The sequence below is a fragment of the Kryptolebias marmoratus genome, linkage group LG24 (assembly GCF_001649575.2).
Source record: "Kryptolebias marmoratus isolate JLee-2015 linkage group LG24, ASM164957v2, whole genome shotgun sequence".
NCBI classification, from domain to species: domain Eukaryota; kingdom Metazoa; phylum Chordata; class Actinopteri; order Cyprinodontiformes; family Rivulidae; genus Kryptolebias; species Kryptolebias marmoratus.
Genome location: NC_051453.1, coordinates 9097240 through 9115696, shown reverse-complemented (window position 1 = coordinate 9115696; position 18457 = coordinate 9097240). Strand labels below are relative to the sequence as shown.

At 39.4% G+C, this 18457-nt stretch overlaps 1 protein-coding gene across 2 annotated transcripts in view; it reads left to right on the top strand.

The window, feature by feature from the left end:
- Positions 1–18135, top strand: part of negr1 (neuronal growth regulator 1) — a 134525-nt gene extending 116390 nt beyond the window's left edge. For both annotated transcript variants that reach the window (XM_017413509.3, XM_017413510.3), the window contains one exon: positions 15328–18135. In XM_017413509.3, coding sequence (XP_017268998.1) covers positions 15328–15428 — 101 coding nt within the window. In that variant the 3' untranslated portion in view covers positions 15429–18135. The remainder of the gene's footprint in view (positions 1–15327) is intronic.
- The last annotated feature ends 322 nt before the right edge of the window (positions 18136–18457 follow it).

Genomic DNA, 18457 nt, shown 5'->3' with positions numbered 1-18457 from the left:
AAAAGTGCACAAAATCAGTTCAAACAGTCAATGTACAGACAGGGCAGTCACACTGCAGTATGTTTCACTCAGGAAAAAACAAGAAATTCTTCACCTGAGTTCAGTCGTTGCGTTCACTGCTCGCTCCATCAGTTCATCTCAAGCTACAATACTTTCATGAAGTCCTGTCAGTCACTATAGATGTGACTTTATTGGCTTCTGATTTGCATTCCATCCAACTTTGACTGAGGCGGAATTCAACTTCTTTTTAATCACAACAGCCCAGAGACACGCAGCTATAAATATATCTAGTTTCCACTTTGTATGCATAGACATACGAAAGGAAATGTGATCTGAGGGTTCACTGCTGCTGTTCTTAAGCAGGGTTTTCACGCTTTCCGATCCCTGTCCAAATAGAGAGAATTCTACAAGCATTACAGTTTACTTTCTTCATTTATTTCACCATCAAAAACATTGTGTTATTGATTATGTAGCTTCAAACCTAATGATGTTATGGCATCGAGAAAATTTTACTCGACAGTCTTCTCCAATTGTGCCACCCTCTTACAGATTCCCTCTCCTGATCTTTTTATTTAATTCCTTTGTTTGTATTTCTTCTTTAAAGTTTAATGTCTTCGGTGTTGCCCCTCCGCACTCTCAGGATAAATGCTGCAACCTTGTTTTACTCTGGCAGACAATTATCTTTAAGAGGCCTTGATGAAAGGGCCCGCTCTCCAGGACAATTTCCCCTTTCCTTTAAATAGCCTGCACTCCCCATCGCCTTACAAATGCCACTCACTCTCCTCTGTACACAAACACTCATACACACTAAATCCTACTCACACACTTTGGCAACCCCTTATTCTTTTTATTTCTCTCACTGAACCTGTGTGTGCCCGTTTTACAGTTCATCAAGCATACACACACACAAACACACACACAAGAAGCGCTTCAGTCACTGTCACCAGCCTCAGGAAAACTATCCCAATCAGCTCAACAATATCTGACAGTATGTACATTAAAAGCTGAGCTTGTGCGTCCCCCTTCTCTCTGCTTACCATTCCTCAAGAGTCTTCAAGTTCGTTTTATTGACAAACCACACCTTAACGACCTTGGAGGATTTTAAACACGGTTAGAAAAGGTCATGACATTCAGAAATGGCATTCTCTTTGGGGAAATGGCTCAGATGTCTGCCCATTAAATAAGGTTAGTTCTATTTGGCTCCATTTCGAAGCCTTTTGGCGCTCTGCATCTCTAAAGACTGGTCTTCCCCCGCCAATACTAAAAGCCCTGTGTGCAGGTTGGAGTTATGTCACTCTTTATTATGACCAATAAAGAGTGCAAAGCAGCCTCAAACACACATGTAAGCACACATACTGTCTAAGCACTGGAATATCCTTTGATTTGGTGCGTATGGAGAGATGCAACAGTGGGGGGTGGATGCATGCGCACACACAGAAAAGCTAATTCCAAGCATACACAAACACTTTATGCATCCTGTGCTCACTGCTATCTCAGCTCTGCACATTATCTTCCTTAGTTCTTCTTGTGCATCAGAGAAATTGAAATTCTAGTAGTTTAAAGTAAAGCCTCAAAGGGCACTAAATGGGAACTAGTAACTCTTTAGTATTCCCTGGGCTTTTCTGATGATGAGTTATTCAAGGCTTTTGACAAGGATCCACCCTCTTTACATTTGCTAATGATGAATAAAAGGTCAATCAAAGTGCTGAGAGATGCCTTTGGTAAAATAATCTTGTTACACCAAGGTTGTAACAGCCTCAGAAGTGATAAACGACCCCTTTTTAATCCAAGTTACCCCCCTTCCTGCTGTATTACTGTTACATGTCTTAAACTATCAATTAGATGAGAAACTCAGGAATCTGAGTCTTCTCACCACCGACATTGTCAATTAGCACTGAGGAGTCCCAGATGCTTTTTTTCTGAGCACTTTTGAAAGGAGGTGGTCAAATTAGACCATTTTGCTCTGCTTTTTTATTACTAATGCCACCCGACATGCAGAGATGATGTAGTGGTGGGTGGCTCCCAGTGGGCCCCCAGACATGGATCTGCATCCAAACAGGAAGCGGCAAAGAATGACTGGAAAGGGACTCTTTTACCAGAACTGTTAGCAATCTTAGCACAGATCAGAATAAGAGAAATGTACTCCACTTCCAGGCTGCTTTATTTGCATATTGCCATTAGTGTCTCATTTGCTTTTTGGCTGTTGACATTTAGATGACTGAGGGTTTGGAGATGAGTGGAAAATCCTTTCTTTGCACAAATCAGAGGAATCACTCATTCATTTGGAGCCCAAGTAGAGAAAAAAAAAAATAAAATAAACAGACAAAAAATGTAGTCTGATCAGCCATTCAAGTGCATATTAAAGATTAGTCCTGATTTCTGTATGAAAACAGCAACAGCACTTTGTGTCATGTTGTTACATTTTCAGTGGGTTCAAATTGTCAGTTTTGCCAGCTAAAACAACAAACACTGATTGTGGCAGTTCTTATCGTCTTTCACTAATTAGAATTATTTTGTATATATAATGTAACTAAAACTAACTTCTCCATTTTCGTATTTAGGAGCTTTGTGCAGACAGAATGAGATCAGGTGGCAGTAAAACCTCCACTTCCTGACATCAATATGCTCATATTCTGTTATTGTATTTACAATAAATTTCAAGCATGTTAATGTAGCATTAGCAATTTACATAATTAATAATTTAAGCATTGTAGCTCACTGTAGCTCATATCCTCAGGATCAGGTGTCATATTCTCCAACTTCTGCCATATGATTAATAATTCAAGCTTTTCTATCATAGAGTTTGAACTTGGACCTGTGGTACAGTTTTTGATCATATCTGGGTTACAGGCCTAATTTATTCTGTCAGATAAATATTTAATCAAGAGGTAGGTACATGTATGATCAGTATCAGCCACTTGCCCTTTTCCCAATTGAAAGATAGGCTTTGTGTAGCTAAATTAACTCTTTTGAAGGGGGAAAACAAGAGCTAAGTTAATATATATATATATATATATATATATATATATATATATATATATATATATATATATATATATATATANTAGTTGCACAAAATAAACCTTTACCTATGTAAAAGTTTATTCTGTTTCTATCTCAGAAGCTCAATACTCCTGCTTAAATCCAGTTGGCTCAGAGCACAGAAAGCCTCTGGAGTGAAGTCAGCCATCAAAGCTTTGTCTGAATGCTTTCTGCTTTCTGATTGTCGAGATTTCATTCAGAATTGAATTGTCACTGTCAAGTTAAGGTCTAAATGCTGGGACAGAATTTGCTCTTGTAATGTCAGAGACAAACCCAGCGGATTGTGGAGTTTTGAGTTTTACTGCGCATGCATAACTGCAGAGTCAACTTTACAGGCAGAACATTTTTATGACTCAACTGTGAGCCCATATACAAGTTAGCATCTTCTCAAAATAGGCTTGATCTTTGTGCCACAGTCAGTCTAGTGTTGTGAAGTTAAATTAAGGGATTGTACGTTTTTTCACTAATTTGAAAAATATAGATGATCATTAGTGATATAATTTTTTCAAAAAACAAACGATATGAATCAAACGAGTGGTGAGTGAGATGTAAATGAAACTGACGTTATTGGTAAGTTTTGTTTTTGAAATGCACATTAATCAGTATAGGCACAAATCTGAATTCTGCAGGAATGAAGTAAGACAGTCAACATAAATCACAGCAGGAGAGTGCGCTGAAATTAATAGTTTCTTGATGCAATCTGTGGTGAATAGTCTTTGTTCCCTCTTTTTTTTCCTTTTTAAGAAATCCATGATATTGTTTTGACATTGTACTTAATGTCTGATCAAAATGTTTTTAGAAAGCTGTAGGTTTTGTTTGCATAAAATAATTACTTGGAGGAAATAGTGCTTTAAACAATGCAAGTTGTCCTGATGGAAAAGTGCAGATTCAATTAATCTAGGTTCACTCGCTTCCTTACACAATATACTTGCACAAATTAGCTGTGATACTGTAGAGAGTCTCTGTAATTGGATTCTGAGTCTTACTAACCAATAAACAGCATTTTTAACTGCTGCTGGAACTTTGGTCATTATTTTCTAGACACATGACATTAGTCCCTTTTATGTTGCTATTTTGTGACCCTTTACATTTTGCTGTAATTGCCTTTAATGTTATGAATGCAGTATAATTAAAGTGACATTTCCCACATTCACATTTGCTGGAATGAGAGCAGAAAGTCAACTTGATGATGAATACTGTATGTAAATGTGATTCCATCTGCTCCACTTCAAGTGACAGGCTCAGATTTATGCGTTTTTACCAGATGTATTGATATTTGCTGCTCCTGGAGTCTCGCTAAGTTGAACCAGGGGTCAATCCTCCGGTCCAATTTGTCAGTAAACGCAGACTCATTCCCCTCTGTGATTCCAGTCAATAATGTTTGACCTCATGTGAAAAACAGAAACACAAAGGCAGAGAGAGTGATACTCGCAGACATGGGAGCTGCACTCACCATGTGTAGTCCCACAATCCCACATCAAAGGAAAAGAACATGTGTCACCATCATCCCTTCTGGTATTTATGCAGCCATAAAAGTTGCACATTGATAGTGTCAATGTGGCAGAGAAGATAGAGCCCGCTGAGAAAAGGCTAAAGTGGATTTGGAGAAGAGGATGTTTGTGAAGGAGGAGATAAGGGTTAAGGCTTTTTTAGGGATCTAACACATTTGAGATATTATCTGCCTCTTATTCATACAACCCAAACTCTTTGGAGTGTTCACCGTTACTGTCAATATACAGATCGCACAGACCTGAGTGCTTCCAAACAGCGGTTTAGAGTCTGGATTCCTCTCACAGCAAACTGGATGGGACTTTCATACCTTCCCAGTGTTTTCATTTTCCTGCTTTTGTTAGTTTTTCTGTCAACCCCAACTCGTGCACTGTTGAGTTGTTCTGATTGTTCCTGAAGCATCAGAATTGGAGCTTGACCTCTGCTGCCAGCTGTGGCTCTGTTCAGAAAAATGTTGTTTTAGTATGCAGCACCTTTGAAGTAGTTTCAGTAAGATCCTCCAAGATTGTTCTGCTGCACGGTCAAATATTTTGATTCTACAGTTATCTGGCACCTAGTTTCTAGTGTCCTCATATTAAGCTCAAGGAGCTTATAAAATAGAGAAAATTGTTACAGATTTAAATAGTAATTTCTAACTTTTTACGGCTGAATCTTTTATCACTAAAAACTTATTTGTTGGAAAGGCTGTAGTCAGCATATACACTTCATGGATTAAACTGTCAGGCACTGGTTTTAATTGCTAAAAACAAACACAGCACAACCATTTACATCAAAATGAAAAATTGAGTTTAAATTTCAGAGATGAAATGTGGTTTATTTTGTGATTTCACAGATATTAAAACAGTTTCTCTTGTGCACATGAGTGTTACGGGGAAATTAGTAAACTTGTTGCCAGGAGATTTAACCTGTTGCACATTCTGATTGTTCTTTATTCAGCAGAGAGAGATTAAACAACACCTGGGAGTAGATCAGTACTTATCACATCTATAAGGCCCAGGTGGTGAACGGTCTAGTTGCTCTGAGCAGAACTGTGTGACCTCTGATGTGTTTGCACCAGCCTTCATCCTCCATCTGTATGCCACTGCTGTGCTTGCCTATGGTTGTCATTATTGCTCAGGTTGAGACATTTCCTCACCGCTTCCATCTCCGTCAAACTGTTGAGAGATGTGCCACAGATCCAGGACTCTCAGGTTTTGCAGCAGAGATGTCTGCTTTTTTTTGTCTGCTCAAAAGGATGTTAGCTTGTCCAGGTAAATTGCTGAGTCAGGGACGACAGCCTCCTAGTTTGTGCTGTGTGTTTAGTCCTGTAGCCATAAATATTCCATCTTATTTTTCAAGAAACATATTGGCAAGGAAAGTAACAGTATTGTCATTCTATGTGGGCTGACCCTAACTACTAACGCTTTTGCTCTTTCAGTGTAAATGCACAAAACTAGGGTAAGACTATAGGGGATTTCTTCCATCTGTAGTGAGAGCTCAGAGATGTCAGAGGACAAGCATCGCTGTGACATGTCAAATCCCGTCTCTATTTATGTCTAAAATACAGTAGCCAAATTAGCTGACATTATTGACTAAGTTTTTAGACGTTTTAGTGCAGCCCATTTCCTCCACAACAGACGGAGCTATTAAAAATTAATTACCAGCCCTACAATTAGTTTGCTGGTTTCAGAGTAAAAAGGAATTCATTTTCATTCTTTTGTGCAAAGTGTCAGGGGGGTCATATCGGTCACATTATGGCTCTCTTGTTTTGTTTGGTCCACTGTCCTCAAGTCTGCTCCTGACTGAGTCGTAGGAAATGCCGATGTGTTGCGAATGTTTATATCCATATCTGATATTCTGACCGTTAGCCACTCAACCAGTAACAACTTAAAAATTTAGAAGAGAAAGTATGCACTGACAAAGATATCACACTGAGTTTGGTAGTGTGTGTGTAGTGCCTTTTCTTTTTCTGTGTAAAATACCCATCCAGATCAATGGTGATCACTTCAGGACACTATACCTTTTTATCTGAACCTCCCGCAGGCAGTCCACAACAAGGTAGGGAAAAAGAGACTGCTGTGCACTCACTGCCTCAGGTTCTATCTTGGCAAAATAAAGAAATATTTCATGTGTGACACTAAAACAACCTGTGGGCATGTGCTATCAAAAGCAGACTTTGAGTTTGCAATAATTAACGTAAGCATATGGTGAGCGCCTCAGCCTGCGTTCTTGTGTGCTGCCCCAGCTCGAAGTAATCCACTGCACATGCTAATCACTTGGCAATCGATTACACCCCTTTTGGTCCAACAATTTCTGTAAACCACTGAATTGATCTGAGAAAAAAAATCAATTAACAGCTCAGGGAAGGTAAATATGAAGAAAAAGTATGGATTGCTCTGCATATGGTATGACCATCTGAGCAAACTGTGGCTGCGACTTATACGCTTTCGCAGCGATGCTCAGCGTGAGCAAATTCCAATCAGGTTCGACTTGCCTCAGGTGAACTCTGATAACCAGGCAGTCTGCAGTGATAAAGTTATCTTATATCCATCATGGAGAAAATGTACTTAACCCTCTACATTCTGCTTCGCTGTGTTATCAGCACCACGATGGAAATTGATTAAAAAAAAAAGAGAGAGAGAGAGAGAGGTAGAGTGCTGTCTTATCATAATCCCATATACATAACAGTTGGGAATTGCTGTTTAAAAAGACTACAGGTGAAGGAGATGAGTGGAACATGGCAGGCAGAAAAAAATGTGCCTCCTGATTGAGGATCAGATGTTATCAGGCTGCATTGATGCAGCAGCTCATAGACATTAAAGTGTATCAGAAGACTTTCCTCATAACTGGACAGATTGTCGCTGTCATCATGGGGGCGCAGGAGCTCAGCAGCCCCTGACTCAGCAAAATCCTTGGGCCCAAAGCAGGACTAGCACAGAAATAAAACCCTGATAAGCATTAAAAAGAGCGAGGAAGAAATGGGGGCATGGGGAATTATTAGAGAGAGTGGGTGTGAGAGACCTAAATATGAAAAAGAGATTATTACACAGAGAGTGAGGAGGGAAGAGGAAGAAATGGGTCTGCACGAACTTACAACATGCTGACGCCATTTGTTTGTGTCCCTGTGCATTTTATTAAGCCTCTAACATTAAAGAGATTTAGTGAGAGCGGCTAAAGTCATGGAGTAATTATGCTTTTTGAATGCCGTGATTAAAAACACTCTCAATCCACACTGTACTGCATTATTTTGTTTATTCCCAGAATATGCTGATGTCAATTTATCCTCAACATTTAAAAAAAAATAAAAGATGAGACGTAAAACTGCATAAAACAGTTCAAAAATGGAGATTTAACCATCAAGCGTGCATATAAAGTACATCATTTGGAAGGTCGTAGATTTCCTACATAAAGCATGTCCTTGAATTGATAGGTGTGGTAAACATACGGTTAGGTATGACTCTTGGATTTGCTGTAATAAAACGGAAAAAGGAAGAGAAGAGAGTAACTGTACAGTTTGAGGTAAAAGTCAATCAATTCAGAAAAAGAACGGTAACTTCAGTGAAAGACGGAAATGTCTCCTCTGTTGGGATTCCTTCCTTTAGTTCACACTGTGCTGAGGGCTCTCTCAAGTGTCCAGATACCCCACAGAGGTGTTGATTAAGTCAAGCTGAAGGCCAGAGCCTGCCCGTGATCGAGAGCCCCCAGCTCACTCACTGAGCTATCAGGTGACCGGTCTCTTGCTCATTCACTCTCCTTTCAGATACGGATGCTGAGAGGCGCTATTAGAGCCAGCCCCAAAAAGCATTCTGCAGGGTGTCGATAACCGACAGGTACCAGTATGCGGATTGGGGGGCGGGGGGGATTTGAGAGGATACGGCAGTGCTGGGAGGCAGAGGAGGGTAAATGATCTCTGAAGGCCGTCTTATTAATGGAAGCTTTTCATTACTAACACTAATGCAAATGATTGGTGGGGCTAATGAGCTCCAAGGTGTGAGCGAACGAGGGCTCTGTGGAACAGCACTTTGTGATGATCATAGCAGGAGACAGAGGTGATGAGTTCGAACATCATATTTGGTCATGATGAACATTTTGCTTGTACAAGAACAGAAGGGATAGAAAAAGAAATGGATGAATGAGCTGATGGGTTGGCTGAGTCAATTGTGCACCAACTTAATATGGCAGCTTGCTACAGGCAAGACGCAACAAGATGAATGAAGAAGGCGATGGCTGTATTTCACTGTCATTGGGCTGAGGTGAGCTAAAGCATGGAAAACGTCTTGATCGCTTTCCATAAAGTGCTTGCACAGAGCGTGTTTAAGTACTTAAAAGATAATGAAGCTTGGCACATTCTTTTGATATGTGGCAGCCCTTCAACATCTGTCATGAGTGTTCCATGATGTTACATTTAAACTCTTTATCAAACTATAGCTCCTTGACTAGTAAATACTGTTTTTAGCATTTGCTGCTCTGTGTTATAAACACTCTTGGTTGCTGCTGTGAAGCTTGCATGTAGAGGGATTTAGCCCGATTTACAGCATGGTGTGTAGGATCAGTTCTGGCTCAGGAGTGTCTCCTGTGGACTCTCTCTAGGGAGCTTTGAGGGGAGGACCAGAGGCCACTGATTGATGGTCAAGGACACTGAACTCCTCCCCCAACTCTTGCTCACAGGAACCCTCTGTGAAGCTGCTTCCACGGGGGATTGGGATGATGCCTGGCAGGCTGCCGTCAGTGTGCCGCTAGGACAGCCTGCCTGGATGATACAACCAACTCAAGAGACGTATCATCTACTCTAAGGAAAATAAATGAAGTTGATACTAATGGCAATATAAAAACACCCAGTCAGCTTAAACAGCCTTTTTTTCTGGGCAAGTCAAAGCTACATGGATGAGCAACATGATAATATATGTCATTTAGAACAAACTCACTAGCAGGCCAGCAGTGCTGAAGTTAACGTGTTACAACATCTAAAAGATTGCAATTTAATGTCAAAAGAGCTGTGGAGTTATCGCTTTACCTGTTACAATTAAGAATTAACTACAGAATCAAAGATAAATAAACTGGTAAAAGATTTAAACATCCATATTGATTTTAACAGTTTAAATTAGCTAATTCACTAACAAAGTTCTTTCCACCTTTCCATTGAGCCTCATGTCTTCTGCCATAAAGAATACAAAATTTGCTATTTTTTTGACTGAAAAGTCTTAAAGATAATTATATTTTAGGGTACTGGTAATTATGTTTTTAAATATTTGTTCTACGTAAACAATATGGGAATTCTTCAATTTTAGTAATGATTTATATATAATTTTGGCAGGAAAGTAAACAAAAACACTTGATTTTTTTATCACAGGTATTTGCATTAACTTTATCTGTTTTGTATATATATATATATATATATATATATATATAATTCCAGCATTTCTAAGATCTGCATGAAAAAAAACACCATCAGGAGGTCAAACAAAATTTAACAAATACTGGTCTGACCTGGAGTCTCTGTTCATGTTAGATGAAGTGACGTATTCTGCGATATGTTTTTTGTTGTTGTTTTGTTTATTGTTTTGCACTTGAGAATAAGAAAAGGTCTTTTGCAGCAGTTTGAAACAGGCATAGTACTTACAGCCATTTTACCAAAGTAAAATACAGCAAAATCATAACTTAAAAGTTGTACATTTTTATTCGATTTGTTGTGGCTGAAGAGCTCATTTAGCTCATTTTAAAGACTAATAGCAGTGTTTCTGTAATGGGCTTTATTTACGATATAGTCACTAATTACATTTATTTCATTTGTTCTTAAAGATACATTCCAATTAGTAATGCATTAGTGTCCATTCAAGCATAAACATACAGTTTACTTCTCCAGACAAATAAAAATAAAAACAGAGAAAATAGAGGGAATTTGTGAATTCTGTTGGGTAAATACTTCCAAGTCAAAACCAGAATTACCCAATCAATAGATCTCCAAGTTCTGCATAAAGCCTAAAAAAGATATAAATAAAAAACACATTTTTTTAATGAAACAGCTGGTGTGATGCTTCAAGGGCTAAAAAGGGAAGGAGAAAGTAGCACACACTTTACTTGAGAAATCCAGTGAACGGCATAAAGGCTGCACTCAGTCAGTCAGCGTTGCATGTTTCAGTTTGATTCATTATCTTTGTCAACAGTGACTGAAGTTCAGGGCCTTAGCGTTTGTTGTACATATGATATGTGGGTGACAAAACTGCTGTCGGTGGAGATTTGGGAGGGATAGGAGGAAGGGAAGAAGGACGAGAGCATGAGCGTGGCTCACACTTCAGTAGGCTATTTAAAGCTAATGGCTCCTCTCCAGAATCAGAGGAGAGATCCAGGAATTGTTATTTCCAAATGACTCTGACTGCTGCTGGGGAGGCTTTAGTTTTTTTGTTGTTGTTTTTTTTTTTTTTTTTCAATTCTTTTGCAAAACAGTAATTGAAGCATATCGCTTTCATCTCCACTTATCTCCTCTGCTCCTCTCCCTTTGGAGTGTGGCTCGCCTTCCCAGCGTTTGCACATGTTGACACTGTTGGTTTCTCTGTAATATATTGTGTGGGATTCCGGCACATCACCATAACATGCTGCTGATGTACATTGCAATTAAATTCAAACCCCCCAAAGAGGCACAGCCACCCCACCCTTTGTTTTTTGGTGTTTTTTCTTGTTTTCCCTTTTGTGTATGCTGCTCTTGCATCCCTTTCAATCAATGTCCTGTTTTGTTTTGTTTTTTCCCCAGCCCTGTCCTTCTCCGTTGTCTTTTTTTCTTCCTTATATTCCCTTCATGTTAATGAGCAGAGTTAGAGTGTTGCAGGCAGTTCCTGGTTGGGGAGTTAATTAAAATGGCAAGCTGCAGCCCACACAATCAAAACAATAGAGGCCCCTGCTTTTTTGCAGTGACACCGGGAGATATTAAACAACTCTAAACTTAAATGCTCTGCGGAGGCAGCAGCACTGACTCTTACCCCAGCCTCACTTAACACTTCCTCTCCTGAAGCACTGAGGGGGTTATTGTTACGCTCTCCAGGCCTGTCGTCATAAACCATAGCAGTGAGACAGTAATTACTTTGGGAGCTTCTTGAACTGCTGCATGGAAAGCAGCTGCGTAGAAGATATCAGCATGATTACTGCAGCATTTACAGAGCCAGGAACTGTACTGATCAGATGCGAAATCAAAGGAGAGAAAATAGTGACATAAGTCTGTTCTTAACCTCACTTACACACCGACAAACGTGCAACAGAAGCGAACCCATCACAAAGATTTGTTCCAGCATGGCTAGCACAATGCAGCGCACTCAAGCTCAAACAACAGTGGGCCGGCTGAGCAGGACAGGAGCTGTTGCCATGGTTACCATTTCTCGGCTCGCTCTCACAGCCCAGGAAAACTGTGTCATTATCCTGTACTCTGGACAGGAGGAGAGAGGAGGGATACAAAGAGAGAGGATGAGGTAGAAAGGGGAGACAAAGATAAAAAAAGGCAGAGACAAGGAGCGGAGAGTGGGTGCTGTTCACTCTGGACTCCTTCTACATCATCAAAATTTGCACCCATTTGTGTTCGCATGTTTTATTCTGTCTATTGCCATCTGTTGGATGAGCTATAGTTTTCAGTCTGAAAGGTAAACAACATCAGTGCTGACAAACAGTGCTTGAAAATGTCACAGAAAAGCAGAGCTGTGTCAGGTGATAATGGGATGAGGTTTTTACTCTTTATTTATGGCATTTTTTTCCCCCCTAAATATTGTCTCCCACTAGCTGTTGTATCGGTGACAAAAATCAATCTATAAATTGTCTTGTTTATTTTAACACACCAGCAGACATTCGCCACCCCAATGACAACCCACACAAGTTAAATAAACACACAGTCCGCAGAAACAGTGTTTCAGTGGGATAACAATCTTCTGAAGGGATTTAACTGTGAGTCATTTCTAATCTTAGAAACACAAAAGAAAGGAACTTTATACGTCCAGGACCTTTTTGTGTTTGTCTGCACAGAACTTGAGTGTGTGAGTGTGTGTGTGTGGTTTTTTTTATGCTGTTTGTGCAACACGAGGTCCACTTTAGAGGAGTTACTGTACATTGCGAACTAATTACATGGCAGTGTAAATAGAGGCGCCCTGCTGATATGGGCTGTTCGCCACATGATTTCCCCTGGTAGAGCAGAGCCTGTTTGCACCGCCTTGCTGTGCTCTGTGTGCAGGCATGCATGTGACCTATACACGCAGGTATATGTGTGCGCTGATGGAGTGTATGTTTCCTAACCGGTGAGCTGGGCTTTACTGAGCTACAGGCTAAAAGAGTGCGCCTGTGATGGGGAAAGCAGAGTAGCCTCTCCAAATGAAAGGCTGCCCTCTACTTTTCTGTCCACCAAACACGCCCCCCCCCAGAGGGACCTGTTCATATTACTGTGGCTGTCTGCTGGTCTGAGAAACAAACAGACAGCACAAAAACAAAGCCTCGTTCCAAAGCAGCGTGAGAAAGAAACTTGTGTAGCCCTCATTTATCCTCTCTCCACTGATGTTTTTTTTCCTTCTTCTTCTTCTCTGTTGAGCCATATGAAGGAGGGGAAAGGAGAATAAGCGTTCAAGTCACAGCTGAAAATAGATGAGATGTAAGGAAAGTCTCTCTGACACATTTTCAATTACTTCTGCCAATTACATTTCAAGTCTGGTTAAAGCTAAATGGAACATTTTAACTAAAAACATTTAGGAAACATCATAGTAGCTAGAAAATAGAAGCAGCTGCTGGTTATTATTGTGTGCTTTATACAGTATGAGATTTCTTTTTAATCCTGACAAATATTAATTATATTAAATCTGTTTAAATGTTCATATGTCTCCCGGTTGCATATTTTACAGGTACACTCGAGTTTGACTTTCATGAAGTGGGGTTTTGTGGCGTTGTTTACAGCTGTCACTATCTTACCTTCAGTAGACAGCAGTCCGAACAAACCCAATTTGGAGATTTAGGGGGAAATTCTCACACTGCTGTCAAGCTAACTGTCTGTCAAACTTCCACAGAGGACTTTTGCCATCGTAAAATCTCCAGTCCTAAAAAGAATTCATGCACCTGCGTCACTTTTGCATTGTATGGCTATTTACACTGAAGCTTGGGTCATCTGTGGCCCGTTATGAATGAAAAGTGTGGCAAAATAAAGAGGGAGGTCTAATGGATGGATGGATGGATGGATGGATGGATGGATGGATGGATGGATGGATGGATGGATGGATGGATGGATGATGGACAGACTGCTAACATTAACGTACCTCTGCATGCTAGAGCTGATTATTTAACTGATTTTCTATTATTTAGTTAGTACATTTGAATTTGTTGGATATTACTCTTTCACCTGAGCTGCAGTACTGAAAAACAGAGTTTCAATAAATTAAAAAGAAGAGGAGAGGTGAGAGAAAAGCAAAAGTTAAAGGGAGATGTGCTTCGGATAATATTATTACCTTTCGAAACACAGCAGCAGGTCTGTTTGCTGCTTGAACGGGATTTTCCCAGAGAGAGTTTGATGTAGGCTGTCGTGTTTTTTTTTTTTTTATTCTTTTAAACTGGCAGTAGTCATGGAGGTAAAACATTCACAGCAAGCACAACGCTCTGCAAGGTACAGACAGGCATCTTTTTTTTGTGGCACAACATTATGTTTACGCTTGGCGCGCATTTCAGCTCAGTCTCATAAGACTTTAAAGCCAGACAACATCCGAGATTCTTTCCTGTAATTTTGTTAAACATCTAAAATGATATGAAGCTGTTTGTGTCTTAAACAAGCACATTTACTTATGCCTGTTTTTTTTTATTTCCCTGTTCTACAAATTCAAAGATCTGTGTGCCTCCAAATAAATAACACTGAGATACACTTCATGGACAATCTGGTCCCAAGTTGACAAATTCCAGAAAGTTGATTTATTGATTGATTTATTTATTTTCTTTTCAGTTCTGAAGCATCCACATGTGTGCTGATTAAAGAGGACATGCTAAGTTATCAGACAATTTTTGACTGTAAGAATAACAGGATCATTTGTCCTGTCCTGTGAATGGAGCTGTCAATCACTTCTCAGTGAAAAACGCCCAAGGGAGTCTGAGAAGTGCTTTAGTAATATTCAGTAAGAATGTATAATCACATTAGTGATCTGCATTAAGTGAAACAATGCTTTGTTCAAGATCAAACCAATGGTTCAAAGTCCTTTTATCTTCTGAACAAAACAACAAATTTGTGTCTGTTGTCATATTTTAAGTGTCTGGCATCCTTTATTCAAACAGCTCATGTGGTCGAATTAACTCCTTGATGTTTAAAGACAAAAAAACTTCTTTTAAAACCCTTTTAGGTGTTTGCACACTTCAGTTACTGACGGATTTTAATGACTGCTTTTGTGTTTTCTGTGACTGTATGTTGTCGACATTCAAACTTTACAAAATTTGTCAAAAAAAAACTGAATTTCAGGGTTAGCTGTTGAGCAGGAAATTAAAATACTGTTTGCACACAGAAGCACGCGAGTTAAGAGGCTTTTAAAAACATGTTTTGTAATAAGTGACGCCACATGTTGGAGTATTGTTACCTTTTTTTAGGTGAAGGCTCTAGAGCCTCAGCACCGGTCTTGTGAATTTCTCTGTAACGTTTCCTTTCCCAACCAGCTCCAATCAGCGGCGGCGCTTCTGTAATTGCCATTCTTGCTGTCTCATTTGTGAGCCTCATACCAAGCGGACTGCGGATTTGGAAATAGTGGGTGCGGCAGAATGAAAGCGCAATCACAACTAATCAGAGCTTGTCTTGTTTCCTGCCCACAGCGCTCAGCACTGCACCCTATGGGAGCCCGGGAAGCGCACACATCCCACTGGCCTGCCGATACCTGGTCCTGGCTCTCTCCTCCTTCATCAGCGTGTACTAGCGGAGTCCAGCGCTGACACAATGACTGTCGAGAGCATTTATGAAACCTTTTTGACATTGCTGAAATCTGATCTTGGTACAGTTTGTTGGAAAGCTGAGGTGGGGAAATAATCAACTACACTTTGTGTGGGGAATATTTTTTTTCTTTTTTTTTTTTTCATTTGCTTTTTGGTGAAATTTCTGTCATGTAAAAAGCTACGATGATGTTTTTTTTATTATTGTTTTTTTTTTTCCTCTTTCTTATTTTTCTTTTCTGATTGACTGACCACCTTGTGAATTAGTGCTCACTTTATTTTCCACCTACAATCATATCAACAGCCTCTGAAACTCCCAACTGAGGGTTTGATTTTCTTTTTTTGTTGTTTTTCTTTGTTTTTATGCATCTTTTCCCTGTGAGGTGATGGCGCAAAAAAATTTCATCGGTTTTTGTACATGGCTAAAAAGAAGCAATTGTGCCAAGTCTGAGTACAAAAATGTCCATATCAGTGTTGTATTGAATGTATTATGGGCTGTTGAACACAAGAAAGACATTTAGATTCCTAACAATAAAATTTTTAATTATGAACTACGCTGAAAATTACAGGAGAAAATAAACGACAGAACCAAGGAGGCAGGGTTTTTCAGCACCTGTATTATCATAATTACTCAGTAGATGGATGAACAGTGTTGTATCTGAAAATGGGTCCTTCAGTTTCCATGCCTGCCCAACTCCTTTGATCAGGCAGCCGTCAAACGTAGCAAAATATACCTTATTGTATCTCTATATTTTTAAATAGTGTAGGCTTTTGTTTGAACGTGGGACCAGCTTTTCTCTCCCAACCAAGAACATTAACACACACCATAACTATTGTACAAAATGAATGGAGCACCGCTGCCCTTTTGTTTACATTTTTCTTAAAAAGAAAAAAAAAAAAATACAACAGTATTTTCTTCATCACTTTTTTTTTGAGTCTGTGTATGTGAATGTCATGACAAATGATCGCAGTTAAGAAGAAAAAGAAGAGCCCAAGTTCAACTGTTTGGAGCCTGCAGTTCTTTAGAACAAATCACCCTCTGTAGGCGGCAGAGCAAATCGCTTGTCTCTGAATTTGCAGAGTACCTACTGATTTTCTCTGCGCTTACATACTGCAGGTTTTCACTACAGCATTTGCCGCTGTCTGACCAAAATCCCTCTCGTGGTATTTATATAAGAGGGGAGGATTAACCAGAGCAAGTTCAGCACGCAAATAATTAGCGTCCCATAGAGTCAAACCAGGAGGTGTTTTAATTGGAGCAACTGCAACATTTTGTTGACTGAAATCAACCATATCAAGGCTCAAAACCAGAGCTCCCTCTATAGCCAGTTCTGTCAGGGCAGCATAGTCACCTTCTTATACCCTCGATTCATGGTGTGAACAGAGATACTGTACAGTAATGCCTTAATAGTACCATACACATAAATTTCCCTTTCTTTAAAAGGACACTTCCAGAAGCTCTCGATGAGGTTACAACTCATAACTGATGACTGAATGTTCATAAAGCATCACCTGACCTGTCCTTGAAATGAGGCGTTCTACTCAGTAAACCCGCATCTCTCATAGCTATTTTCAAATAAATCAGATGCTTCTGCTACAAATGCTGTATCTTCGGAGGAGGTTTGCGTGTTTTGCGAGGCGTGTTTGGGGTTTAGACTGTGTTCCGTTTCGCCCCCGCAGCCGAGGGACTCACTTCTCAAGTTCACGGAGTATTTTCAACTTACGACTGCAAACCTGTAGAACAATAGCCATCGCAGTTAATAAGAAAAGAAAAAGCACAAACACTGTCATTATTTTACGTGGTGATTTGTTTTTCAGTCTGCTAAACGTTTTATTTATTACAATTTTATTATTTTTTTTTTTCTAAAATTGTTCTCGGCTTGTTTCTCAAATTATGGAAATTCTGCACCATTGTTTAAATGTTAAAATATAATGGAAATGGGTCAGACGTATATTTATTCTCTTCCTTTATAAAAACAATGTATAAACACGACCTTTGAAACATGTAAAACTGAATATGTGACATTTATTTGAATGAGGAGCAGTATGGCATAGTTTATAATGTTGTCAGGTTCATTTAGATGCCATAACTGTTGTTGATTTAGGTACGTTAAAAAAATGTTTGCTATTAAATTACCTACTTTTTGAAACAGAGGGTGTGAACCAGTATATCAGTATTATAGAACAGAATCAATGTGTGTATATTTGGAGAAAAAATAGGTACCTTTTTGATCTGTAGAGCCAGTGTGTAGTCATAGTTTTCACACACTTGTGTGTTTGGCGATGTGCAGAGAGTATGGTTGTGCTGCATGTTCAAAATTAACCTGTGTTTTTCAAGGTGGCCAATTTTACATATTTCCGAATTTTTATGAATGGAAGCCAATTTTTTCCAAACGTTTGGTTCATAAACCTGGTCTGAAAATACATACCTCTACAGATCACCAGGCTGTGTTTGTATGTGATTTCTTTCAACCGACTTTGTTAAAAAGCTAAAACAACTGCTCTTCAGTTCTAATGATGATTGTTGTGGCACATTGTGGTGACAGTCTGGAGTTATGCTGGTTGCTTGTTTGAGCACTTAAGACCCTGCTAGTATTCCTTATGAAATGTACTGGATGTTGATTATTTTCAATATGGTATTAACAAGTCCCTTTTATCCAATCCGTATGATTTGCAATAAAAGTCTTCATGTTACACTGTAAACCCACATCTGAGTTAATGAGCAGTCAAAAGTGTTTGTTTTTGTTACTGCGAAAGAAATGCCTATGAGACAACATCCTCCTCACAACATCTCTGTAAGTAATTGACCCCCATGAGGGCAGTATCAAAACCTTTTTACAGATTTTTTTGTTTTTTGTGTTTGTTTCCATTCTTACATTATTAACGATCAGCACTCAGAAAGAATCAGCTCATTTACAAGCTTTATTTTCTGGTATTAAATAAGCATCTCAGGCCAGATTGGGTCGCATCAGCTGCTCAGAACAAAGCAAAAGCTGACCAGTTTAAAAAACATACT